The following is a 27,281-nucleotide window of genomic DNA, read 5'->3' on the forward strand; positions in this document are numbered from 1 at the left end:
GCCTTAACAGCTCTTCAGCCTCACTCCATATGCCCATAAATATACATATCTTGGCCCCATACAAAACAAATGGGCTCCATCTAAAAATTGCAAAAATCCCACGTCTTTACAAATGTGTGACAGTGAAAAGCCTTTTCGCTTCTCCTTTGTGATATTCCTCAGACAAATATCTTCTAAGAACAGCTCTTCCTTTTAACAGAGTATCTAAACTTCCACCTCACCACAAAGGGTCATCACCAACAGCCCTGTCAAAGTCAACAGAAAGCTTCTTGCTGACTTCAGCTGAGTCCTGATCTGGCCCTCAGGTATCCACATCACACTGTCCAGAAACTCACATTTTTCCGAGTTTCTCTTTTTAGGCAGACATCGAACCATGCCACCTGGTGGAAATTTGGGTCAGTATAGTAAAACCCAAGGGCAGTAAGCCACATGCTTGCATTTTATAATGAAGCATTATTCAAAAAGTACTAAAACTTTGCTTTCACCCATGTGTGTAGAACTCGCCCTTGAAATTGACAGGTGAGAAGCTCTCCCTTTTCTCTGCAAAACTCCAGTAATGGGAGCTTTTATAACATACTATTGGAAGCTATGGAAAGTAATAAAACTTACAAGCATAGGAGAGAGCTGTATAGCATATACTGCGAACTCCCCTTTTATGTGCACATCGAGCAACAGAAAAAACATCCTTGGTAGGACAGATGTTCCTCCCCCAAAGAAGCTGTTTTCTGCGGGGAAGTAATCAGACTTCATCCCTGTGAAAAATCATTATGGTTAGACCTACACCTTGGTGAATCCAAGGGAGGTTTTTCAGTGGATCCTGAAACTTGCTAACCACTGGTTGGAGATAAGGCAGAGGACAACTCTAGTTGTTCTCTCCCAGTTACTACCACTGCTGCTGTTTCTGAAAGCTGCTGCTGAAGGAAGTGCAGCTCAGCTTGTGAAGCCAGCCAGGTGTCAACTAACAGCGGGTCACTGATGCAGCACACATCACATGGCAGATTTTCATCCAACAGGAGAGAGGGAGAACAGGGAGCCATGTGATGGTTTTCCAGGACAGCTTCTTGACACATAATGCACCCATCTACAGGGCAGCTAGGTTAACACTGCCGTCTTCCTCTCCGACAGCCCACTCCAAACCCCATCATCTCCTTAACCTCTTATTCATGTCCATTCTTTACCTGTGATAATATCTACACTGCGAACAATGGTCCCTCCAATGCAGCATGTATTTGTGTAATGGGTACTGGAGAAGGCAAAGGGAATTTGAGTGAACTGCAGTCTCAGTGCATCTTTTAAGAAAATTAAAGAAATTTGCTGAGAACAGCAACTAGTAGAAAAATCATTCTCATGAGCCCAGGCTTTCATTAGCTTTCTTGCTGTTTCTCCTAAAAGTTCTACATGTTCTTCACAAGCATTAAATAATCTTCACATTTCCTGAAAAGGAAATAGGTGGACAGGCAAGCAGTCTGTGTTATCATACCTTTACCACAGAGTGGCTATAGACAATGAATCTTAAAAGTGTACAGCTTAAGTCACGCATAAAGACATCAGAACCCAACAAACACCTCAGAAGTAAAAATCATTAATGTCTGTATTCTACTGCTGGATCACCTTTTTCCTGTGTCCCCACCGGAATACATCAGTAACAAATTCCCTAGCAGGTATCCTCTAAACCGTGTATGACTGTATTTCCACATCCAAGCAATGGACTTCACTACATCACAGTCAATGTTCACAAAAATTCATTGTAAAATGAAATCAAAATATTTCAAAGACATTTTCACTTAATTATGCTACTTTGAGAAGTATTTTTAAATCAATATTAAACTATCGTCTAAACACCATAACTGAGACCAGAGTGCTGTCACTGTATAAATTTTTGATACTACCTACCTTGAAACACTAAACCCCGTCTAAACACTAACAGCAGAAAACAGCAGGATTTTCCGCATCTGCTACAAATTCCTGCTTGCCACTATATTTTATTAAATGAGGACATTTCCAAACGTCTACGTTGCTGCTGAGCTCAGTCTCCCAGAATGCGAGATGTTTGCAAAGAACACAGCAAGGAGACCTCACTCATTAAGAGTAGCTCAACAGCTCAATGAATTATATGGCTTGAGCTTTTAATGTAGCAATGATTTTGCTCTACGGAGAAAAGAAGGAATGAAAGAGAGAAGGGGTAAGACAATGATAAAAAACAAAGTTATCAAAAAAAAAAAATACCCAGGGATTTTTCCTTACCTTCAGTACCCGAAGATAGGTATCATCTTCTTCCCCTTTATGATAAAGGCACAGACTGCAAAGAACCTGCATTTCTCAATTTTACATATGTGCTTGGCAATGTATGCAGAACTATTTAGTCATGTCAAAACCAGTCTCCTGAAGATCTGAACTCAACATGTGATCCCTCTTGCCCACTGATCTGTGCATGTCTTTCCATCAAGACCCAAGCCTCAGCTTTCAGTCCAAAACTAGTGTTTTTAAGTGAAAATAACCTTCTTCCTGGCAAAAAAAAATATTTCTTTCGCAGTGTTGTATGCTCATCACTGAACAGGAGAGAAAAAGGAAACAAAACTGCCCATGTGCAAAGCAGCTTGTTTTCAGAATCTCCAATCTCCACAAAATAAAATTTTGATTTTTTTTTTCAACTGGTGATCTGACTGCTGAATTTTCAAGTTAATCGAATAAATATTCCTACTTAAGATTGAATAGTAACACTGTTTTAATCAGCATTAAAGAGAAAAAAAAAAGGATATCCTGTGAACTATTTTTTCCAAGTCCTGTCTGCTCAGCCTTACCTTTGCATAGTAATGGAATGGATGGGTCATCACAACTAGAGGCATAACATTTATTACCATCTTCCAGCTCATTGTTGACCGTGTCACCATTTCCAACATTCTTGCTTTTGAGGGTGAAGAAATTTTGCATCCTCACATTGTACCTGAAAGTGGAAAAAGGTCTGAAAAGGCTGGATTGTTTCATTTCCTTGTCAAAATTTTAAGTGTCTGAGAACAACTTATGCAGGCAAGCAGCAAAGCGTAGATGCGTGTTCTCTGACAACTAATATGAAGTTAAGAGAAAGGACTATCCAATTCATTGGCAAGATAATAGCAAAGCAAGAGCTGTGCCTCTCTCATGAGATACAGCAGAATGTGAAAAGACACAAGAGCAGATTCAGTGAAGGCAGAACACTAGAGCTGTGGATTTTGGAGTCAAGACATTCACTGTACAATGGGCTCTTTCTTCCTGCACCAGCTCTCAAGTCACCTCATTGTTTCTCTCAGTACAGTGTTCCCCATGGCGGGCAACTGAGCATTTCTGGGACCATTGACCATAACCTAAAGAAAGAATTTTAGCACTAGGATGGGACCGTAGAGTGCTGTCAGTGAACTCTGCTAAGACCTGAGGTAGGAGAGAAGGGAGTCTGAGGTTCCAAAAAGGGTGGTTTGTCAGGGCAGGACACCAAGGGAGAAGTCTCAGCAACTTCCAGTTAAAGGTGGACTCACAGATCTCCTTGCAGTAGCAGTCAGATCTCTGCCTCTCCTGTCAGAGGCTGTGACAGTACACAAGAAGGATGTCATACGCAATCTTGTATGAAAAAGTCTGAAGATCAGTGCATGCTTAGCTGTCTATCTGTCTGGCTTTGTTCTCCAGAGGTTACAGAGTATGTGTAACAGCTGACATGCTGTGCGCTTACAATGCTGTGGACTTTTTCAACGATCTTTGTATAGTGACACTTCCTCTCAACTACTTCTGAAAGCTACTTCACCTCAGTGCACTATGAAAAGGATGCAGGAAAATATTTGCTGTTGGCTGAGCACATACTTGGAACAAAACTGATAAAGCATGAAAATGAAAGGGATCATAAACAGAAACATGACAAGTTGCATTGTCCTCAGGAGGAGGGCCAAGGACAAAAACACACCAAAAGAATGATGGTCAACCAACACCTAAAGGGAACATGGAACAGAAAAGCACTTACTTCATGATAAGTATGTAGAATGAATACATAATGATGAGTATAAGGCTTTCCCACCTCAGAGAGACGAAAAAAAAAAGTGTTAAAGGCCACTCAAACAGCTGTATCCTTCACAAGTTTTCTGTAGGAACGTGCATTAAATATCTAGTACGAGTCACGTTTGTGTACGCAGGATTCACATCATTAAGATTTAACGGTGTCTCAGGAGAATGGGGGCAGCAAGACTCCCACGTTCCAATAAACTTGCAAAAAAAATGTAACGCATGTATTTCAGAAATGTGCTACACAGACTGAAACCAGAGCTGCTCTCTGAGGATCGCAATGCCAAGGCATTCTGTCATTTCAGTGCCGAAGCACAGGCCAGGCACTCTGAGAAGACTATTTTAGAAGACAGCTATCATTTTCCACTAGAATCCCACCTTGTACTGTTCTGTAGGACACCTAGTACCTCCCTAAACGTTAACAACTAGGGTAAGAGCAGAAGAACTTCGGTTATGCTCCCTGTACGTGTGAGTCCTTCAAGTCTTATGTATAGCCTGTTCACTTAGTTAATGCTTCCAAGTTTTTAAATTTTCTTAAATTCTCCTGATCATCTTAAAAAAAAATATAACCAAAGAAAATACTTTGGATTTCCTAGGTGTCAAATCCAGCTGTGCTTACATGGTGCATGAATGAAATCTAGGTACACTGCAACTCTATTAACTGATCAGTCTCATGGTGAATACGGGACTGTAAGGAATAGTTTACACAACTTACCATTCTATTTTCTCATCATATATGAACTAGAAGAAGAAAAAAACAGGAAACAAATGTACATCTCTGATCTATCTTGAAAAGCATTCAAATTTATTTAATAAATATCAGTAATTTCTACACAGAAGCTACTGGAGTTTCCCCCTTTGACCCTTTCTAATCAAAACTTTCACAGCTCCAAAGCACCAAACTTGGATCTTGTCAGTGACTGTTATAAATACTACTTATTAAAAGTGTGAGTGTGAGAAAGACATACGTGCTGTGCACCTGCAAATGATAGCGAAGTCATGTATTTTGAAGAAACATGGCTGTGAGTCCTTTTAACAGCTAACCTAGTTTTAGCAAAAGAGGAAGACATTCCACTTCTGCTTTTAGGCTAAGTGGTTACACACATTTTACTCCACCCTTTGTACTTCTTGTCTCTAAATTGGAGGGATATGGGTGTGAAGGGAGGACTATTTGGTGAATAAGGTTGGATGGCTGCATCCAGAGAGTTGCAATCAACGACTCAATGTCCAGGTGGAGATCAGTGACGGGTGGTGGTCTGCAGGGTCTGTACTGTTTAATAACTTTAATAATGGTGTAGACAGCAGGACTGAGTGCACCTTCAGGAAGCTTGTGAATGACACCAAGTCGAGTGGTGCAGCTGACATGATCGTGCTGTGTTCAGCTCTGGGCCACATGAAAGACATGGACCTGTCAGAGTGCAGACTGCAGTGTCCAGAGGACAGCCAGAAGGATGATCAGAGGGCTGCAACACCTCTCCTGTAAAGAAAGGCTGAAGGAGTGGGGTTGTTTAGCCTGGAGAACAGAAGGCTTCAGGGAAACCTTATTGCAACCTTTCAATACTTGGAGGGCTTCTAAGAAGGACAGACTTTTTTCAAGGACACATAGTGATAGGACAAGGGGTAATGGTTTTAACCCGGAAGAGGGTAAATCTAGATTAGATGTAAGGAAATTTGTTACTCTGAGGGCGGTGAGACACTGGCACAGGCTGCCCAGAGAAGCTGTGGATGCCCCATCCCCGGAAGTGTTCAAGGCCAGGCTGGATGGGGCTTCGGGCAACCTGCTCTGGTGGGAGGTGTCCCTGCCCATGGCAGGGGATGGAACTGGGTGATCTTTAAGGTCCCTTCCAACTCAAACCATTCTATACTTCTATGATGCTGTGTAACTCCTGTAACTGATTGGGCTGCTAGTGATCTATACTTATTACAAATCAGACTTTCTTCCCTCCCTTGTTACCAGACACTATAAAAGTGTATGTTCAGGATCTACTACACTGTTCTAGATAAACAAAGCGATACCTCACATTGCTCTATTTAGAGAAACTTACCCAGAATCTGTGAAATGAAACTACTATATAGAAGCAAGATATAGCCACCTTGTCTATTTAAAATAGAGGTGCAGCTCAAAACTTTTTTTTTTTTTTTTTTTTTTTATCTCCACTAGCAGTCCCCTCAGTCAGAAGAGAGTGCTAACTGCACCATATAACAACAGCCTACTAGTCTGCAGAATTTATAGGCTGTAGGTACAACATGAATGGACACTGACAGATGTGATGGGCACGTATTCTGTGGGGTCGTATGAAGTTTTCATACTTGGACCATATTGTAGAGCTGAGCACTCACTTCTGGATGCCACTAGAACTAGCTGAGAAAAAGTTGTTTACCAGCATGCTTAGCAGATTGGTCCTCCAAAAAGTCAAGCAATGAAACACTTTAATTGGTAAGAAAAGTACTTACAACAATAAGTACGATAACAGATAACGTGTAGTACACAGAGTCCCGGAACACAGCCCACTGGGTGAGACAAACCACCTGAAAAATATCACAGCTTTAGACAACAAAATTAAGTGATTCTAAAGACAAAACAAAGGCCTCCACCTTGCAATCGCTTAGGTGTGTGAGCAGAATTACGATTAACAATTCTGGAACAAATAATAGTTTAATGCTAACAGGAGTTTGTTAAACAATGGATCTACAATAATCACCATTGATAAAAATCATATAGAAACTTCCACTTCATTCCAGTTGTGGACATATTGGACTTAATACAGAAAAAAAAAAAGATACATAGTCTAACAATCTATTGAGTAGATAGACTAAATCTCATGCCTGAGTCCCAGATTCTTTGATCACAATCAGTACCAGGAAGGATTAGCAGAGGCCACTGATCAGCTGACTGTGGACATGGTATTGTATGAAAAGGAATCAGGTTCCTCTGTATGCTACATGTTCAGAGTGATGAAACTACAGCTGAACTTTGTGGAAACATTTGCTATTTGCAAAGTATATGTAAATTCTTTCCAAAATTGACATTTCTCCCCATGCCAGCTTGTTGTTTGTTTGTTTAAACTAATGGTTCTTTTTTTCTTTATTCTTTTTTATATATTTGTTCATGCAAACACCTAAAATATAAGCAATTGAACTCCACAAACATATACATTTACTAACCTGTCCTGCAAACAGTCCACAGACACCAACAATGCAGAGGATGTTGAAAACTGCTGAACCAACAATGGTCCCTACTCCTACATCTCCATGAGTGATAAATACACCTGCAGAATGAGCAAAATATGCATTCTTTTTAGGCCACAGGCAATTATTCAGAACATGTGCTATCCAAGAATAACAGATCATTTGGAATTTTTAGAAAACATGCTTCGTAATAACTTCTCACTTCTCCATGGAATATTTTGTGCTTTTAGTCTAGTTAACAACTCCCCGTTTTTGGCCAAACATCTCTACACATATATTTTTTATTAAAATTAAATAACTTTCTTAGCTAGTTAGTTCTACACTAAGTCCTGCATTTCACAGGTTGGCTGTTACTGGTGTAATAATCCATTCAAATGAGTGAAAAGCATTTTCAATCACATCAGGAGCATGAAATTCATTTCACACAGTATAACAAAGCACAGAAACCTTTCTCTCAGGCATGCAATATTTAGCATCTTCTTGGAATGTCTCATGGTAATAATAGATTCTTCCCTAAAAAAGCAGGTAGCTATCTTGTGTGTAGTAATGTGCGCCTTCTGACTCCAACAGGCAATGAGGATTCAAATTTAACATGTTCTAGTACCAATGTTCACACTTCCTTTAGTACTGAACCCACCAATCCCTCAAATACCTATTGGTAACATAATTGTATCAGAATGACAAAAATTAAGGGCTGGAAGAGATCTCCATGGATTACCTAACGTAATCTTCAGCACTGTGACAGGACAAAACTTGAATGCACTAGAAAGCTGTGTCTTACTTGTACTTTAAATCTTTCACTGAAGAGAGACTTCAAGACTTACACTCACCTTTTTTTCAAGATTTACTTTAAGATATAGTTTTTGAACATCTTACAATTTTTCCTCATCTCTGCACTTTTTCTGATTTGTCTGCAACTCTCTTGAAGCACAGTAACAAGACTGGATGCAATATCCCAAATGCTGTCTAGCAGAACTGAGCAAAGCAGGATAATTTATAACGCTTAGGCTTTATAAATGGGCCCAACTTATAATCAGTTGTTATTTGCAACGTCCCACTATCAGCTATTCCTCAACTCCTGCTTCTTTTGCAATACATCAAGGCGCTGTTAGATCTATAGCTCTCCAAGCAGTTATTATTCCCCTTACATATATATTCACTTCCCTTTTTTTTTATGCTTCTCATTTGCTGATATTAAACTTCATCTTGTTGATTTCAAATTGATGAAGATCTTTCTTCGTCCTGTTTTTGCCTTCCATCTAGTTCCCATCACTTCACTCCAGTTATTCATAAAAATAAGTTATTCATGACATTTTTTAGTATGTCTTGAGATCCATCTCCAGCTTTAAATCTAGCTTTTAATTACTAATATTTGAAAACTGCTTTTTAATAATTTAGACATGATATAGTGCACTCCTTTAGACTGTATTCCCCTAAAGCGTGTAAGAATGTCAGTCACTACAGTAGCAGAAAGAATACTAAAGCTTTACTAAAAACAGATGTATCATATTTGCTGCTTTCGTCCTTCCCTACCAGTGTAATCCAATGTCCTTCTTTCTCTTAATAGGTACTGTTTTTGCCATCTAGACCTCCTTTCTATAAAAATAATCCTTAATAGTACAGAGATTACTTGAAAAAATCTGTAAGTAATGTACACAGAACATCATGTCCTTCTGACTTAACAGATCTGACTTATCTGTACATTAATTTGTTCTTTTCCACTGTTCTTTGTTCTCCTACTTCCTTACTAAAATTAATTCCCTTTATTTGTGAAGAAAGAAGCAAAAGAGGCATCAAATACCTCAAATTCTCTCTCAGGGGACTGCAATAAATCTCTTCTTTTACTTCCTATGCTCAGAATCAGCCGTTCCTCCCTGTGTTTTGAGAGGAGATTCACAGTTTCATGAGATATTTTGAGTAGTTAATTATACCATGAACCACAGACTAGCTGACAGCTGCAATTGCTGATTATAAATTGACAGAAGAATAGTATTACTTTTGGATACTTTTGCTTGATCTGCTGCTGATTTTTTAACAGATCTCATGAAAACTAGTGTGTGGGCTCCATACCTATAACAGATGCAAACAGTTCTGGTGTGGAGCTCCCTGCAGCCATGAATGTAGCCCCAGCAACATCTTCACTCAAATGTAGTTTCTGGAAGATAAGTTTTGGTTATGTCAGTATTGGTTCTTTGATTGTATTGCACAGTTCTGTAGCTGCAAAGATAGAAGCCTGTCATTTCTGGTGCTATTTCACAGTGCTATTAAGGAATGAACAGTCACTGTGATACAGAAACAGACACCGCCTCTTGGGAAGGCAAATATACTTTGGACAAGTAAAATGCTTTTACCCTAAGCTAGAGAGGTGTCAGATGATACTACCTACTTATAAATAACTGATTAGCTGATTGTGGCTTAGATGTAGCTGATTAGAGAAAAGCATTTCTGCAGACTCAAAAAGATTGTAAACTCAAATTGCATTCATGAATTCACTTCTGGTACTTTAAACACAATCATTCAAGAGTTAAGGCCAATTCCTCGGGTCTCTATAACTTCAAAATTGACAAGAGAAAAATATAATCTCTGTGAATGAATCTTATTAACAGCAGGCCTAATTCTGTCTTCACTTACGACTGTGTTAATCAAAAGTGAGTCCACTGACACACACAAAATTAGTCCAATTAGACATAGAGAGGCCTGCGCACGGTAGTTATTTTTATGACAGTGTCTCTTAAGGTCTAATAGGATATAGATCCTTCAGACTTCTAAGACCAGTAGAAACATTTAACTCCACAAGTGAGCTGCATCAATTTCATAATGAGGATCTTTCCCTTGAACTATAAAGAAAATTTCATGGAGAAGCTTTTTGTTTTGAGAGTCTCTAGACTCATCGTTAGTACCTCATCTCTCTTCCGAGGACAGAGAAGTGGTTAGTGACATAAGTACAAGTACAGAAATCGTGGATTTCTCAGTCAGTATGCAACATTTTAAGCAGATAAAAATGGCATCCTACAGAACCTGAAAAAACAGAAACAGAAGCTCCTACTCTATCATGTGATCTTTAACCAGTCATATTGCTGAAGGAGCTCAAACATAAGTATGCTAACTATTTGCATTCTTCTTAGCAGTCTCAATATTCAGCAGAATATGAGACAAGAGGCAAAGATTTTTAAGAAAGATCAATTACAACTTAATTGGTACAATTCAACTGGTACAACTTAAATATAGTGTATAAGGCACATGCTGAAGACAAGAACATCTGAAAAGGGAAAGATCCTTATTGAATACTTTGCTGGTACTTGTTGCCTCCCTTAATCTTCCATCATCTGTCCCTCTACTGATAAGTAAAAGTACATGGCTCTACATAACATTAATTGGAATTCAGTGCATATATCCATAGGAAAATAGATGACTTTTACTAGCTACAGGAGTTTTTCAGAAAATGGTCATATGCACTCGTTTAAAAGTGAAGGAGATGAGTCTTCCACTTAGCCATCAAAATGGAAACAAAATCTGGTCTCGTATTTTGTATGCATTTTGTAGTAGTTCACCAAAGCCTTACTTAACATAACATTTTCTTGCCAAGTACAAATTCTACCCTCTCTGATCATATCCCTTAATTAGAAACCTACATGTGATTTTAAATCTTCTCAACAATTATGTAAAGGAATTTACTAAATTTTTGGACATAAAAATTTGTATTCCCATTCTATATCAAACCAAGATATGCATTTCTCATGCTTTCTATCCTTTCTCACTTTTCTCCACTTCATCCTAGGACATATAAGCACCTTTCCCATGCTGATACAGTGGCAGATGTGCAATTAAAATTGCACAGCCAACACATTAATTTGTCTATGCATGATTTTTTTCACAAGTAAATTTCAAAACTAGGAGTACAGTAATAAACTCAATTCATCCATACGTCATATCCATCCTATCTACATGCTTCAGGTATTTAAGGATGGATTTTGTGGGCTGATCACCTTAAGTCTTTCAATTTCTCTCTTTGAACATGGCCAGGGGGACCAGTGTGCCCAGACCACAAGTTAGATTTTTGTTGGAAAGCCCAAATCATTTGCAAAGCACTGAGGCCAAAAAATTCACAGGAAGGAACTCCAAACAATGAGGGCAAAAGATGTTCAGTTCTCTGATGTTCTCTAAGTAAATTTTCAAAAGAGGAATAAAGTTCTTTAACATACCTCACAAATTTTCTCTAAGGATGGAACAAAGAAGTCATCACATACTATAGCCAAAGCATAGAACATGTACAGAGCCTGTAAGAAAATAAATTCAGGAAATATTTCAGATACTCCCTCTACATAAAAAGAAGAAAAAGGCAATGCTATATTTATTCAGACTAGAAAGAATATATAGCTTCGCTTTCTATCCCATTCCAAATAAAAATATCTCTGCTGATCAATTTACAGCATAAAAGCAGATTCTTGTATCTACAGTTAAGTGTAGGACAAGAATGGTTGCCAGACTCTAGAATATGAAATACCACAGTTTGAAAGAACAGGGTGCCTCAAGAGAATTCATAGACAGCAAAGTACCAGTCAGTGCTTTACCAAGTTACATACTCCTTGCTAATATTTTCAATTGATTATTGGACCACGTAATTGAAGAGAAAGCAACACCTTGTTGATTAGCAACACAAAATAAATAATCACACCTGGAAGTAAGTGACCATGGCTCGTTGCACCACACCTCTCAGTAATGACCCTGATTTCATGCATGCACATGATTCTCCCACTGTCTTACATGGATTTATGTTTCTTGTTTGCATAGTAGGCCTAATCCTGCTGTCCTCCATCAAAAACACCTCCTTTTTTCCTGAGCCTGGAAAGGAAAGCTGGAGCCTGCAGGCCTTAATTGTTTTGCTTTTTCTGTAATAAAATATAAATCTCCACATGACTTCTTCTATATTCTTCAGTTTGGTGGGTTTTTTTTTTGTTTGTTTGATTTTGTTTGTTTGTTTTTTTGTTTTTGTTTATATTACAATTGCATCTTTTGCATAGAGGCACAATAGAAAAGAAGAAGAATCAAGAATCTTCCACATCATGGATGACGTCATCAACAAAGGAATCCAAAACTCTCTTTACATAAGATGAAATGCAAACACATACAAGTCAGTGGAAGAAATCCCTCTGTGATCCATGGGCCCAGGATTTTATCTCCAAAGAGGATGAATGCGCAGGCACTGAAAATTCAGACCCGCATCATTTTCTTAAATAAATACTTCCTTTTGAGCATTTGTACCATGTAGACATACCAGAAGAATGAAATCAAATTATTAGGTTGCTTAATACAGATGTCTGTTCAGTGAGGGCACTAAGATGACTGACATCTTAAAAAATAAAAAATACAAGGAAAATAAAAATTAAGCACAGTAGAGGAAAACTTACAGCAATGATGTGAAGCAGAACCCCTCCTTGCTGGCGTTCTCTATTTGTAAATACATCTTCAGGAAATTCATTAATGGCTGAAACAGAAACATATATATTTTACAGCATTATAAATGACTATAAGACTGAAGAATAACATCTGTAGAAATATATGACCAAACATAAACGTATCTTCCAGTTTAGTACATTACAGCCTGGCACCTCAGAATCTCTTTTCTGCTCTCTATTAGAAACAGAGAACTGATACTTAGGTGTCACTGAGTACTATCATTCCAACCACTTAAACTAACCTCCCGTGTACTAAGTTTCACATTCTTTGCCTTGTTTTTACTATTAACTCCTCTGTGTCTCCTCTTAATATACTTCCAAAGTGATTGCCACAGGCGCAAAAACCCATCCAGAAATAACATTCCTGGCTTTAAGTGTGCCTTGCCCTGAAATATTGTGCAATGATTGTAACTCTCCATCAGCTTCTTAATACAAACCTTTATGCAGCTCCACAGTTCAAACAACAAACTGTTTCACAAAGATTAAAAGTGATTCCAAGCATTTTCTCATAAGGTCTAGTATCTATATCTGGCAAAGGAAGGGATGAAACAGAAATGGTAGGTGGACCATAGGATTGTGTAAAGACACGACTGGGGATTGATTCTGGGTGACAGTGAAGATCTGTAGAGCTCAGTTAAAGAATTTGTGTTATACACAGAGGCGACAGAATGAAAAATGGATTCCAGATGTTGGAGACAAAGACAACAAATAAATCAAAGAGCTGAAGAAAGATATGAGATAAAAACTTCCAGGATGACAAGACAGACAGGAATAGAGATCTGTAGTGCCTCAGACAGGAGTCTGGGATGTTTAAGGGTGAAAATTATTTCAGCCACTGAAATCAAAATGCACTGAAGTCATTAAATTATTATTCAGAACTAGGTGTTACTTTCAGCAAAGAGCTGTATTGCAGAGACTGACAACAAGGTGAGCTTCAGAAGGTTCTTAAGAACTTAGCATAACATGCTGAAACTTGGGGAAGGAAACAGAAGCAATACATCTTCCCTGTACTCAAGTCTGTGAGCTTAAAAATAAGCTTGAGAAAAGTACAATATATTACTTATGTGCATCCATTTTCAGTTTCAGTTGGCTTATTTTCTCAATTGCTTGATATAATCTTGCAAACAGTAACCATGAACATAAAAAAAAAATTAAAAAAAATTTTGGGTGATGCATTTAGATACCAAATTTCAAGAACTATAAAACAGTTGAATTTGCAGGAAATGTTGCACTGTGACCCTTTGAAGGCTAAACCTTTCTGAGTGTCTTAAATTTGAGTTACTTGTAATCACCAAACACACTTGTATTTCTTAGCTGCAGTGAGAAGATCCTCTAGTTTCAGGCCTGAATTACTTCATACTTCCTCAGTCTTTGAGCTTTATATAAATATCGAAATGGCCCTTCTCATCTGTACATGTTGCATGCGTCTGGCTTGACAAAGACTTGAACAGTGCCTGCATGCCAAGGTAAATTTTTAATCTGGTTTTGCTTAGTGTCCACTACCACAAATGTATTATTTTTGAATGAATATTTTGGCAGCAGACAGTGTTTAAGTTCTTATATACATAAATGTCACCTTCCATCCAAAAGTCATATTTACCATTTTACAAAACCTCTCTAAATCCTCCAACCTACCATTTGAAAACCACTACAGTTTGTTTAAAACTACTAACAGTCTGTAAAGTATTTAGCATAAAATAAAAGCTCCACAATGATGACTAACTACAATTCCTTTACTGATTTTCAATAGGCTTTTCAATAAGACCTGCTCTTACTATTGTATTCCGACTGGAACTAATATCAACACTTAATAGGATGACCAGAGCTTTCCCAAGATAAAGGTGCAGCTTTTCTTTTAAATCTCAGGAGAAAAAAAATGTATAACTTTATAATAAATTTTGTTTAAATACTTTTGATACTCCAAATCATAGGTCAATCTTCTATTCTTGGTCCTCCTTCTGTAATCAGGAAAAATGAAAGGAACAGTGGATATAAACACACAAATGCATCAGCACAATAGTACAAGAATACTCAGTCACTCCTTGAATAACACAATGCCATTCAAGAGTACACAGAGTATTTCCACTCCTAAAGATAATCAGCACATCAGTATTTAGCAGCAGTTCCAAGAAAGTGGGTCTGTATTGCTACAGATCTCCAGTCACCATGGCCTGTTATCTGCACTCTAAAGAGATTTGTGGCCTCACAAAACAGAATTGCTCCACAAATTCAAGCCACACCACAAAGAAAAGACATTTGCCCACCAATCCAAACAAACTCAAGTATTTCTAAAATAAAAATATGTGAATAAACCATCTCCCTTTCATGTAGGTTTTTCATGACTTACCCTAAAACAAGAGAAATGATAGCAGAAATATAAAGTTAAGTGGGAGAAAACTGGTTGCATTGTAGTTTTGAGACACTGCATTTAGAGTGGACGTCCTTACTGTTACTGGAAGGCAGTGCAGGGCAATCCACAATCTGTTGGTCAAGATGCAGGAATCTGCAATGCTTCTATCTACAGATAAACATTTAAAGATGCCAAAAGAACTTATATACATGTAACAGCCCAGCAGGTTCCCTACAGCAATATACAGCAACATATTACTATTCTATATCACTTATTACAATTTTACTAAATATATACACAGTACTCTAAATATATACTGTACAATTATAGTTACATGCAATATAGCAAAATTCAGTAATATCACTCCCCCCACGTGGCAACCAGGGAGGAATATCCTTTTGGGGTAATATTGGAATATCATCAAATTTAAGAACTTCCTGTCAACTACATTAGCTGCCAAAAGCAAAATTTCTCAGAGGAGTTATTCCCCACCACATGAAATAAAGTATGGGGAAAATTAATCAGTGCCCAAAGCATGTGGTTTTAAATAAATATCCAGCTATTAATAATTCACGTTAACTAAAATTATAATTAACTAAAAAAGCATTAAGGAGTCATCTTCTTTGGGAGAAAATTGTCAGTCATAATCACAGAATAGCTTGGGTGGGAAGGGACCTTGCAGACCATCCAGTCCCAACCCCCCTGCCATGGGCAGGGACACCTCCCACCAGAGCAGGTTGCCCAAAGCCCCATCCAGCCTGGCCTTGAGCACCTCCAGGGATGGGGCATCCACACACACACACACAAAAAAAGACAGTTCCCCCCCCCCTCCCGAAAAGCAGAGCCCAGAGCCCAGGCCTGAGTGTCTAGCAATACTAACATAACACTGTAACACGGGGTGCATCTTTTCGGATAATGTGAAGGCTTGCACCCACCATCACGAGTGCTGGTGCCAGAAGCACCGTTTCCCTTACTGCCACCATTTACCCAGAGGCAATATGCCCCTGCCTCATGATCTGGCGAAACAGATCTGCCATCAGGGGAGCTATTGCCTACCTGGCAAACTCCTTCAGTTGGCTGGCGAGCATTTCACGTAACATTAAAATGGTTGAATAAGTATAATCAGTATATCAAGATGAACACAAATCAGTAACAGTATCTTTCCAATGCAACTTTACTTATTCAAAGTTAGTGCTGAGCAGGAAATCAGCAGACCAGCAGACGCCAGAAGCAAGAACCAGAAGAGAGGAATGAGCCCAGGCTTCTGATCGCCGAGCAAAAGCAAACCAGCTGCACTGCAAACCAACTAGCTTCATATACAGTAAGGTGCTGTTGTATTTCTAATAAATAACTACTTGGAATAAGTATGTCTTTGCCTCAAAGAGGTACTTTTACATGAACTAGCCCAAAGACAGCTTTTCTCAAAGTCAATGCTCCTCTCTAAACAGAACTGATGTTATACAATGGTGCCCATACACAGACACTGCAAAATCTTTGGAAGTCAGGGAAATGAAGCAAGATTCTGGACTTCGGTCAATAAGATTTCCTCCCTAATGAAAAGGCCACCTGCCAGTGAGTTCCAAGGTAAACTCTGGAGTTTTTCAGCATGAGCATTTGCTTTCTTTCTGGTTTTATTGTCCAGATAATTGTAAATTTTGTACGATGGTAATCTCTAAACTCTGTATCCCTTACCTACATGCATTTTCCTTTATTTACTGACTGTATCGTACTTTTAGGATTTTAAACACAGATTTATTTTTCCTACCTACTGCTCTGATAACCTGGTTGCTCAGGCAAAGGCCGTTTGGGTTCCCCTGGTTCCTAGCTTAGTGCTGGGGATCCTCACCCCTGATCCGAGGGACAGCGGTGCTCTCTCATCCGCACAGGCCGGCCCCGGGGACGTGCCACTGTCACAGCTTGAGAGAGCCCAGTCTGCCCACACGGTGCGACCCGACGTGTCTGTGCAGGAGGGCACCGCTCCACTGCACGCCGAGATATTTTCTCGTTTATGGGAGACGGAGCTATCTGGCAGCCCGAGTGGGAGCTGCATCTCCTCGGCTTCCACTGAAAAGAGACAGAACAGATGGGATGAGGAGCTGAAATGAAGAGCGGTACATCTAATGGGGCTAACCTTTGCCAAAAAAAGGAGGAGAACATACACCAATCATCTTCAAATCAGCTAGAAATACAGAAATATTTATCCTGCTGGTACTGCTGCAAACCCATGACTCCTGCAGCTCATCTTATCAAGCCCAGATTTATTGAGGGGGAAAGGAGGGCGCCAAGAAAGCCAAGTCTATCTTGGAACTGGGATCAGTCTGCACCTTGTTCCCTCTCCCCACACACGTGGGGAAACAAAGGAAGCTTACCCAGCCAGCAGTGTGAGGTGGTGACACCGCCACCTTTTTCTCTGAGTGATGAAACATTAAAAAAATCCCTGATTATGCCCCGACAGCAAGAATGACTCACCTTTGCTATAAAGCTCTGGCTGAGCTGCCTGTGGCTAAAAAGCTAACCCAAGGCATGCGAACAGCACGCCCAGAACCGAACAGAGCAGCAGCTGCAGGGCGTGAGCTGCCTGCATGCCTCTGGGGTGCAGATGTGGCATGCAGCAGCCAGGGATGACCCGGGCACGCCAGGGACACCTGCGCGTGCTCAGGCTGTTAGCAGGTCCCTGCTGGGGCCACCGGCGCCTTGCTCCCGCATGCCCTGCCCATGCTGCGCGAGGCAGCCTGCCAGCAAAGTCAAATTTCAAAATCTCCTAAGCCCGACAGAACATCTCAGCAACCACGTGGAGCGGTGGTTTTATAACCTGCCTCGACACGTGATTTCTTCACCTTATCAGCTCTCGATTTACTCGCAGAGGCAAGGAACATGCTGGCTCTTAATACCTGCTAAGCATTCAAGCCTGTTACACCCCCTTAATTTCTCCTCACAGGGAGAAGGGAGCTGCAGCTCTTTGAAAATACGCATGCAGCCGGCTCCACTCTGCCTCTGCAAGGAAGGGGGTTAGGCAAATGACATACACAGAAATTCACTTCTGCTTTTAATGCCTGCATCTTGGTGCACACGCTCTGGGGGCACGCTTCAGGACACGTCAAATTTAGGGGCTGTGCTACCTACCCCTGCCTCCCGGGGTGTCCACCATCGGACTCTCCCAGGGCGCAGGTATGAGGGAGGAAAGATGGATGGAAGGCAGAATGAAACACTTCCACTTTAATTCTCTTTATAATCGCATTCACAAGCCAGCTTGACTATTCCAATTTTGTGCTATTTGTGTAAGCACTGCAAGCAGCTTTAGCCAACTCCACACTTAGTGCATTTCTATTTATGTGCAATTCCCTTTTAACACTGCAGAGCCTCATCTTCCTAAGGCCTGGTGTTGCACTCCAGCACGTGGATTTGTGCCTCAGTTACGGCACACCAACTCCTCACTGTGTGCAGATAAGAGCTTCTGTGGGTACCTCTCGTGCAAGTGATGCATCGTTAGCTGGTGCCAACATGCCAGCAGTTTGTGCACCAAGAGGTGAACATGTGACAGCCACCTCGGTACTGCAACTTACACTGATTTGTAACTCTGTACTAACATAATCTGCTGGAGATTTGAGTGAAAGCCAGAAAATCACCCCTGAAATGCAGGGGTCCTGTGTGAGCTGAGCTGCTATGAACGGGATAAGGCTGCCGTAGAATCTGTGCATTTTCACTGTGCTGACAGCAACTGTGTCATTTAGAAAAGAGCAGGGACATTTTTGTTCGTAGGAAAGTGCTGACTTGTTTTGTTTATGCATTAGAGTTAACAGTTGAAACAGAGTCAACCTGAAGATCATAATATCACACTGAAATTAGTGTACTTATGTATAAAATGTGTCATATAAAGTCTTCCTTTTTAATACTACTTCCCTAAAATGGTACAGGAAATTTTAATAGTCATTAGAAAATCATAAACGTGCCACAGTACATGAAAACTCTTTTTTTCAGAATTACTTGAAAACTAAATTGATGAAAAACATTACATACAACTCAAATTTTAAAACAACCCTTTCTAACTCCACTAGCTAACATGTTGCTAGCTCTGAAGTGCCAGTGGAGAAAACAGCATACTCAGCAAGTCCTTTTATACTTGAAAGCTGGTAACATAAAAATCTTAAAATGACCAAAACCAAAACCAAACCAAAACCTACCACAATTCACTAATAATCCCGGGTGCCATCCAGAAAAAAATCAGAATTACTGAGCTTTAAGCTCCCACTCACATTAACCGCTGTTTCCAGTTTTCTGTAGCAGGATGGCATGTGGATTTTCCCTCATATCAGCTCAGATTCTGCTGGATACTAATCTAGGCACCAGAGTTAAAGCAATTCAGGAAGGGAAACTCAAAGAAATGCACTCATTTGCTTGAAAAAAATCTGCAAGGAAACTCCTTTAGAGATAACTCTAGCAAACTGTTTTCCCAGATGATACCACCTGAACAGCAACAAAGCCTATGAGCAAAGGGCTGCAAAATGAGATGAAACACCTCCTAACTTTTGTGAGAGACATTTGTGCATAATCAGTGTAATGCTGTGCGAAGCCAAAGACCAAGCTTTCTATTTCCAGGCAAAGTACCAGATGGCAGGAGGCACAGTCAGAATCCTCCTCCGTAGCCCTCACCTCGCAAACAGTAGAAATTATGAGCAAATTTTTATCTTTGTAGTATAGTAATTCAATTTGCCTTGGTCAACTAAAAGAGAGCTGCCAAATAGGATTATCTGTGGGATGGTAAGTGGCAGCTTATGAGGCAAATAACCGACTCAACTCTAAACTATTAAATCCACTTAATGTATGTATTGTAATAGGATGGTGCATTAATGAAATATCCTTCAAAGCTCTCCTTCCATCAGTATGAAACTAGGAAAATTTCAGCACAGGAATGGATTAGCTATAATAAAAAATAACATTAATACCTCGCCAAACCCTGGACTTGTATTTAATTTCTTTTCTCTTTTATAAAAGAGAAAAGCATTTGCACTCATTAAGGCAACGTCAAAGGAACAAAAAAAAAATACATTAACAATTATCTGCCAACAAAAAAAAATTGCTGGGGAGACAGTGATGACACACGGGAGTCAGGGATGACACACGGATGCACAAGTACTGTAACACAAGGATGCATCAGCACATCAGAGTGCATCATTTCATGTACACTGAGTCTTGTGTTAATGTTTCTAATGTCCTCAAGGTAATTCAAAAAGGACCCCAAGGTCTGTGATCACCATTATTTTTCCCCTGGCTTCCAAGCAATGTGCCCTCTAGAAGCTGCCTTTAAAGAGCTAGAGATCATTTGCTTCAAGATTAGTTTCCCTTTCTTTCTGGGAACAGCTAGTTATCTCACATTATTTTCTCTTACGGGTAGCTTTGACCTGTTGCCTTCACACAGCTGCATCTCAACCTTATTACTGCAAAGCAGCAGTCCCAGAGAAGACAGCTGGAACCTTCCTGGAACACACCTACCATGGTTCACAATCTCCGTGCAACTGCCAAACTGTGAAGTCCACTCAAATTGACTAAGAACGAGGACGTGAACATTTCCAAATCAGTGCAGAACAAAGGGGAACTTACCCACACCCGGTTTTGGCATAGTCTGACACCTTACATTAAAGGATTTGAGTTCAGTGTAGCGTCATGCCTTAAATGTGCCTCAGTTTCACAGCTAGCTTGTGCTTCTGCAAAGTAAGGTGTTGGTCTCAGTCACTAATCACAGAATTTCTGAACTCAGCAAACATCTACTATGACTACAGTAATGGTTTTCCACAAAGCATGCATGTATTCTTCAAAACACCACCCCAGAACACCAAACCTCTATCATTTCCCCCTTTTATTGCACACTTCACATTCTTAAGCCAAGATATTATAGCCTTTTTTTTCTTTTTTTTTTTTTTTTTTGTTATACTTACTACTTCATTCTGCCTCAGCTACGTTAACAGTAGTCTGAGCCAAATTGGTTCACACAGCAGCAGGGTCCAGCGCTAGCGGTGTTTCAGCAGATACATCAGTTTCCAGTTTAGGGGGAACAATTTGGTTTATAATCCATTCAGGACTTGAATAACCATTGTGGAATAATGTAAAAAGCTTTAAATGGGACTACCTCATGATTGTTCTGTTCATTAGCTACAGAGATCAGCCATTAACAGAAACCATTTTCTACTTCGGATTTCCCTCTGGCTTCTCAACTTTGAGGTTCACACCTTCCACCTCCCCTCTCCCATACACTTTTCCCTTATTTTTTGTTTCCTGAAAGTTGATGGTTTCTATGGCCAATAGGCTCTTTTATCTGAGGGGGGAGCCATCTGGCTATGCAGAGTTCTGGACTCCACTTGTCTGTGTCCTTAAATCCACACAGAAAGGTAGATCCCTGGCAAGATCACCACCTCATTTGAAAAAATGTTTTGGAAAAGGGTTTATGACTGGATTAACTATCTGTACTGTGATTTGCATATGAAAGGACAGTTATTAAAAGGTCTGGCATCCCAAAAGAAAAAAAAATCATTCCTGTGTTTTTCACAGGCAAACCTTACAGCTGGAAGCAGACCGGAGGATCAAACATCACTTGCTTTCTACAAGCTGTTTGTAACATAACCTCAAGTTCAAAGAGGTCTCGGTTTTGTTTTTTTTTCCTAGTCAGACTTTAAAATATCTTCCAGAACTAAAGGATGGAAAGCATTTATTCTTGTTATAGAAAGCACTGTTCAGCCTATCCATTTACAAACCTCGTCTGCTACCTCTGTGCAACAAAGCCAGAAGTCTGCTGCCAAGGCGAGGCTGCGGTGTCTGCAATGTCAGCAACGTCTGTGAGGATTTCACTAAAAATCTATTAGTAAGCTGTAAAACCAGGGAAAATGATAGTCTGGCTTCAATACCAGAGGGCTTTGAAAATTAACCAGGCACACTGTGGCACTTACTTAAAAGATTACAAAAAGTATAACAATTTTAAGACACCGCGGACAAGTAAGCCCCTTTGAAACAACACTCCATTTGGCACAAAAGAGCAAAGTTTTTGCAGAAGGTGGCCTGTAACTCCCTGGTTTTCTCACTGAGTATACACTGCAGCTGCTTTTATCTTTATTGTTGTACTCTGCCTAAAGAACAGCTTGACAGTCAGAGCAGACCACTGCCTCCTGCCTTGATCCCAAAACAACTCTTTGAGCAGGTGTGCCAGGAACAGCCACCAAAGAAGTTGTCTTCGACAGATTTCTTTACACAGCAGAATTTCATAGCTGGGAGAACCTCTCTTCTGGGCTGCTTCAGTATGCACGTAAGATGGATCAGTTATGGGAATCTGGCCCAAGGCTGAAGCCCTGAAGCCTCCTTTCTCTTTAAACATCCGAAGAGTTTCATTTGGCATGTCATCCGCTTTAACTCTGGGCTGTGTTGTTATTCCAGTGATACCCTGTAACAAGGGGATTAAAACTGCCCTTCAAAGTCAAAAAAATAAAAAATAAAAAATGCTTGTTAACAGTGATAGATTGAATGCGAAAGACAATCGTTTGTATGAATGGATATATCTGGAGTACGAGGAAGTGACAGCTTTCTTTAGAAAATATCATTGATGATGTTTAATGAACATTCCTACTTGCAAATTCACCATAAATGTATTTCTCTATTCAACAAAGTTATATTTTCCGAGCTTTCTTCAGTGACTAAGATAGGGTGTTACTACCTCCTCATACCTGCCGCAGAGACACCTCAAATAACACAGGATATTATGGTATACATCGATGACGTGAGGCTATTTCCCGCCTGCCACATCCTCAGCAGAAGTGACAGCCCCATCCAAACTGGCAAAATTTGACTTGATCACAGGCAGACCACAGAATAAGTTTGACCTGCTGGTAGCTAAAAAAGCTCCCCGATTGCTTGACAAGTGAACAGATTGCATACAGAAAACACTAAAAAGGAAGAAATAAGCAACCCCAAGAGGTCTTTTTGCCAGAGCTATCTTTCAGAATAGAAGTGCACTTTAAATGAAACTGTGTTATTGTGCCTTCGGCACAGTTAATGCATAATAACAGGCTTCTGAATCCCTTCTACTTCAGTAAAAGCTGCAGCATGGTTCATTTAAAAGCAGCTGTATTGGCACACACCATTCTTTTTCCCCAAATGCATGGAAAATAAAATGAAATAAAACATTTAAAATATATGTATTTTTACTTTTTTTTCTGACACCCAATCTAACCAGGAATTTTAGCCATCCAGGAAAATTGTGTCGCTCTACAAGTTGAAATAGCACAAAAGATACAGATGATGTCTTCTACCAAGTGGATATTAAGTTCAATAAACTGGGTTTCTAGAAACAAACAGGCAAGAGGTAATAGAGGAACAGAAGACTTAAAAAGTCAGGCCTACAGAGACCAAACAGAGAAAGGTATAAAATAAGGTCAGGCACAGATAATGTTTCTATATTCAAGTTTCTATACTAAGAAAGGTTTTTTAATGTGTTTTTCCCCCTTCTGGTTATGGAAGGAAAATGCTAGAAGGCAGAAGTAAAAAGACCTCCTGAAACATTTATTCCACTCTCTGACAATTCAGGATTGTTTCCAGCTGTGCGTTTTCATGCACTTTGTCCAAAAAGCTCCCTCAATCAAGAAGGAACAGGGGACATACAAAGACACAATAATAAGGCAAAGGAAACCCCTCTAAGGTTGGTCATTCGGTGACCTTCCCGGAGCCAGATTTCCCAAAAAGGTTCAGCACAGGCAAGCCAAGACTTTCAAAGAACTCACTCACTGCGGACCCTGTGCCCAGCTCTTACAAAAAGCAGGCCGTTGATGCCACAAGCTGAGGTCAACTGATTAATTCTTTGAATTTTGCTTTTATTTTGGAAGGAAGCAGAATTTTGTAAAATTGTTTCAAGTTGCACATCATAACCTCTCAAAAAAAAAAAAAAAAAACAGCATTAGAAAACCCAGAATTTATAAAGAATTCAGGCTTTGGAGTCAAATGTTTAGGATTTTTTTTTCCAAGTATCCCTTGGTGATTTGAAAATCTCATTTTCATACAGACAAACAGAAGCACAACAGTTTCTCCCTCTGAGCCATGCTCATGCGGTGTAGCCAATTCTCATTATTTTGTTGTAAACCGTATGATATTTGCTTTTTTACATTTCCTGAAGCCAAGGCCCTGGAATCAGGCAGTTATGTAAGAACCTCGGCTTTCATTTAAAACAAAAAATCTGCTTCTAGTCTTTGTGTTTGCAGAAAAGGGCCCAAGCCCAAAAAAATCTAAAAGAATTAATCCTAGAAGACAAATGAAACAGAAGTGCCATGGACATTTTGTTTTCCTTTTAATCAAACGTCACAATTTTGCAGGGCCAGGTTTACGCTTTCTGAACACGCAGGATTAGTAGCATTACTCCTCCGCTCATATGCTTCAGCTCAGCAGTCACAGACTTGCGCATGTCAGCATGTGGTTTACATCGTCAGAAGCCCGATGATGTAAAATGATGCCAACATGTTTCTTTTACCATAGGCTGAAACCTACTCACCTTTTCCTCACAAGTAATGCCATCTAAGGCAACCAAGAATTAACTGGCCAGCTTCTATGTCATGATTCATTTGCTAGATAAATCATTTTTCAAATGGCAGATTTCCACAGTTCTGTGCTATTTTTTTCCCAGACAATATTCCTGGGGGCACTTCCTGCTTGCTCTAGAAATACGATCAGGAGCTGTAAATGCTGCTGGAGGAGTTCGGGAATGATCCCTTTCCAGTCCCAGCTTCTACCATATAGTGCAGAAACCTTGCTTTTAATGAGATACCATTTGATATGGAATCTGGTAAGTAAAAAACAACTTCTTAACAGATTTGGAGATATGAGTATATTTAGCAGTAGTAAGCTTTGTTGGAGGGAAAGATATTTTTTCTAAATGAATGGTTATTATTCCAGAATAAAAATAACCTTAATCCAGAATAGAGGCATATAGCGGGAGAGACCACCAATGGAAGGTAAAAAGATAAACTACAGTAATTCCACAATCCCAATTTATAGTCCTTCTCACGCAGTCTTTGTCCACATGAAATCCTATTCTGTGATTATCTGGTATCTGTAAATGAATCTTGCAATGAAGCTCATATCAACTCACATAAAGGAAAGACATAATCTTTACTTTGAGCAATGCATAGGCTAAACTGAGTACAATGACAAAGGCTTTAACAGTAAGTGATATTAGCAAAAGCAAAAGTAAGGATAGAAAAAAATTTAAATTGATTTAGTGATGTCACGGCATAGAAGATTAGCACAAGGGTTTTTTAGACTTCAGAACTTAAGCATAGAATAACAAAGAGTTTAATAAAACACATCAACAGTTTAATCTAGCCGGATCCGCTACTAACTATGGGGGTGCTACAGTAACACAACCTCCAGTGCACGTCGTATAAGCCCAACATACCTAGGTTGTAGCTGGAGCTTCTGCTGCACCGCTGGTGGTGCCACAGCTAGCTCACTTAAAGCTAGCTCAGGAATTTCTCCATTACTGCAGAAATAGTCTGTGTGTTTGGAGTACTGCTTTCCAAAAACAAGCATCATACTGTCACAGTCCTGCATACATGTACTCTGTCTGAAATCGAGTCAAAGAACAGCACTTCTCAAGCCGGAGCAGCCACAAGAACTGCAAACAATTTAAAGAGTACCAGCAGATTCTCATTTATTTCCAGACTTGATTGGCTGAGTGGCAAATTGATGAAAGTGGTAACTAGAATTCTCTCCAGCATGTGCTACACTCATTTCCTATATTGCATGCATGCAGACTAAGGGGTAACAGAAAATCTCAAATCAGCGCCTCAGAAATGGATTTGCACCCGATGCACATTTGCACTTGGCTCCACAGGTACTGAACTACATTGTCTGGCGTTGAGAAGCAAGAAAGGTACATTTATCTGGAGTCTGAGAAAGAAGACACCCATGGGAAACAATCATGTCTATAAATATCACCGAGATAACTATATAAATGAAGACAGGGAATTATGCAGTCTCAGAACATGGTAGGAAAAGAAACAGTGTGTGAAAGTTAAGGAAGGAAAAAAATAGTTAAATATATGCACTAAATTCTTGACAAGAGAAGAAATAAGAAAATGAGATATTCACCTAATCATACCAAACAGCAGCAGATATTTAAGACACACATATTATAAGGCACTTTCTGGGACCATATAGAGCAAATTAAAACATCCCTAGGAGTACCATCTAAGATATTCTCAAGAAGAATCACAACCAAATGTGCCCAGCAAAATCCACGCCATTAGAAATAGCTTATTCAAGGGATCTTTTTTTAGCTTGCTGTGAATGAGGCCACACGCCAGTGTTACCCTGATCTTACTTTACAGTGCCTCTCAGTGCAGTACAACCACATGAGATAAAACCAGCTGCAAAACGTACAGAATGCTTTCACACCTGCCCGTATAGGAACTATACCGCATTGCTCTTCTTTCTTAAAATACAGACATATCATCTTTGTTACATTGCATCAGGTGGTTCCCAAGCTGTTTTTGCTCTCCTACCACTTGTTTAGATTGAATTCAAGAGGATAACCCACCTCTTAATATATATTAAAAATACATAGACTATATATATGTTCTGTCTTCACATATATATTTATGTTTGCCTCAAACTGTTGGGCAAAAAAAAAGGTTGCCAAGTAGAATTAAGGTGGCTGCTGGTATTCCTGTGTGTGTGCCAGAAAACAGAGCCAGAATCTTAGTAAGAAATCTGATAGAAAAATGCTGCAAGAGCAGGAATGTGAAAGACCAGCACAAAATAAGAAATGTGGACTAGCAAAGAGAGTACTCAAAGACAGAAGAGCCTCACCACAAACATCACCTGTCTTCAGCTGATGGAATGAAAGCAGAGCAGGAGTCGTGGCTTCAAACAGGTGATCTGACCTACCATACCTGACCTGCCCAGGTAGCCACAGCTAGCATTTCAGAAGTTATTTATATGCCCACGTTGGATTACTAAATCCAACTAAATAAGTTAACTTATTTAAAAGTACTAAATAAGTTAACTTACGGTGCCGCTGTGTCACATAACACCAATCTTTTTCACAGTCAGAGGGAAGACTAAACGTGAGAAAAGTCTTCATACCGTCTGTGTATGACCAGTGTGCAAGAGGCACTTGGACAACACCCTCAGTAATATGCTTTAACTTTTGGTTAGCCCTGAAGTGTTCAGGCAGTTGTCCAGATGATCTCTGAAGGTCCCTTCCAACAGGACTGTTCTGTTCTATTTATACC

At 39.7% G+C, this 27,281-nt stretch overlaps 1 protein-coding gene across 7 annotated transcripts in view; it reads right to left on the reverse strand.

Annotated features, from left to right (window-relative positions):
* The window catches only part of SLC24A4 (solute carrier family 24 member 4), a 93,109-nt gene that overhangs the window by 23,071 nt on the left and 42,757 nt on the right, over positions 1-27,281 (reverse strand). For 6 of the 7 annotated variants that reach the window (XM_040558711.1, XM_040558710.1, XM_040558707.1 and 3 more), the window contains 8 exons: positions 12,621-12,697; positions 11,415-11,489; positions 9,283-9,367; positions 7,189-7,292; positions 6,478-6,552; positions 4,739-4,764; positions 3,986-4,039; positions 2,802-2,944 (listed from right to left, as the gene is read on the reverse strand). In XM_040558711.1, the coding sequence (XP_040414645.1) occupies positions 2,802-2,944; positions 3,986-4,039; positions 4,739-4,764; positions 6,478-6,552; positions 7,189-7,292; positions 9,283-9,367; positions 11,415-11,489; positions 12,621-12,697 (639 nt within the window). The remainder of the gene's footprint in view (positions 1-2,801; positions 2,945-3,985; positions 4,040-4,738; positions 4,765-6,477; positions 6,553-7,188; positions 7,293-9,282; positions 9,368-11,414; positions 11,490-12,620; positions 12,698-27,281) is intronic. The other variant, XM_040558708.1, reaches the window with a different exon arrangement.

This window comes from Cygnus olor, chromosome 5 (genome assembly GCF_009769625.2).
Source record: "Cygnus olor isolate bCygOlo1 chromosome 5, bCygOlo1.pri.v2, whole genome shotgun sequence".
Classification (NCBI taxonomy): domain Eukaryota; kingdom Metazoa; phylum Chordata; class Aves; order Anseriformes; family Anatidae; genus Cygnus; species Cygnus olor.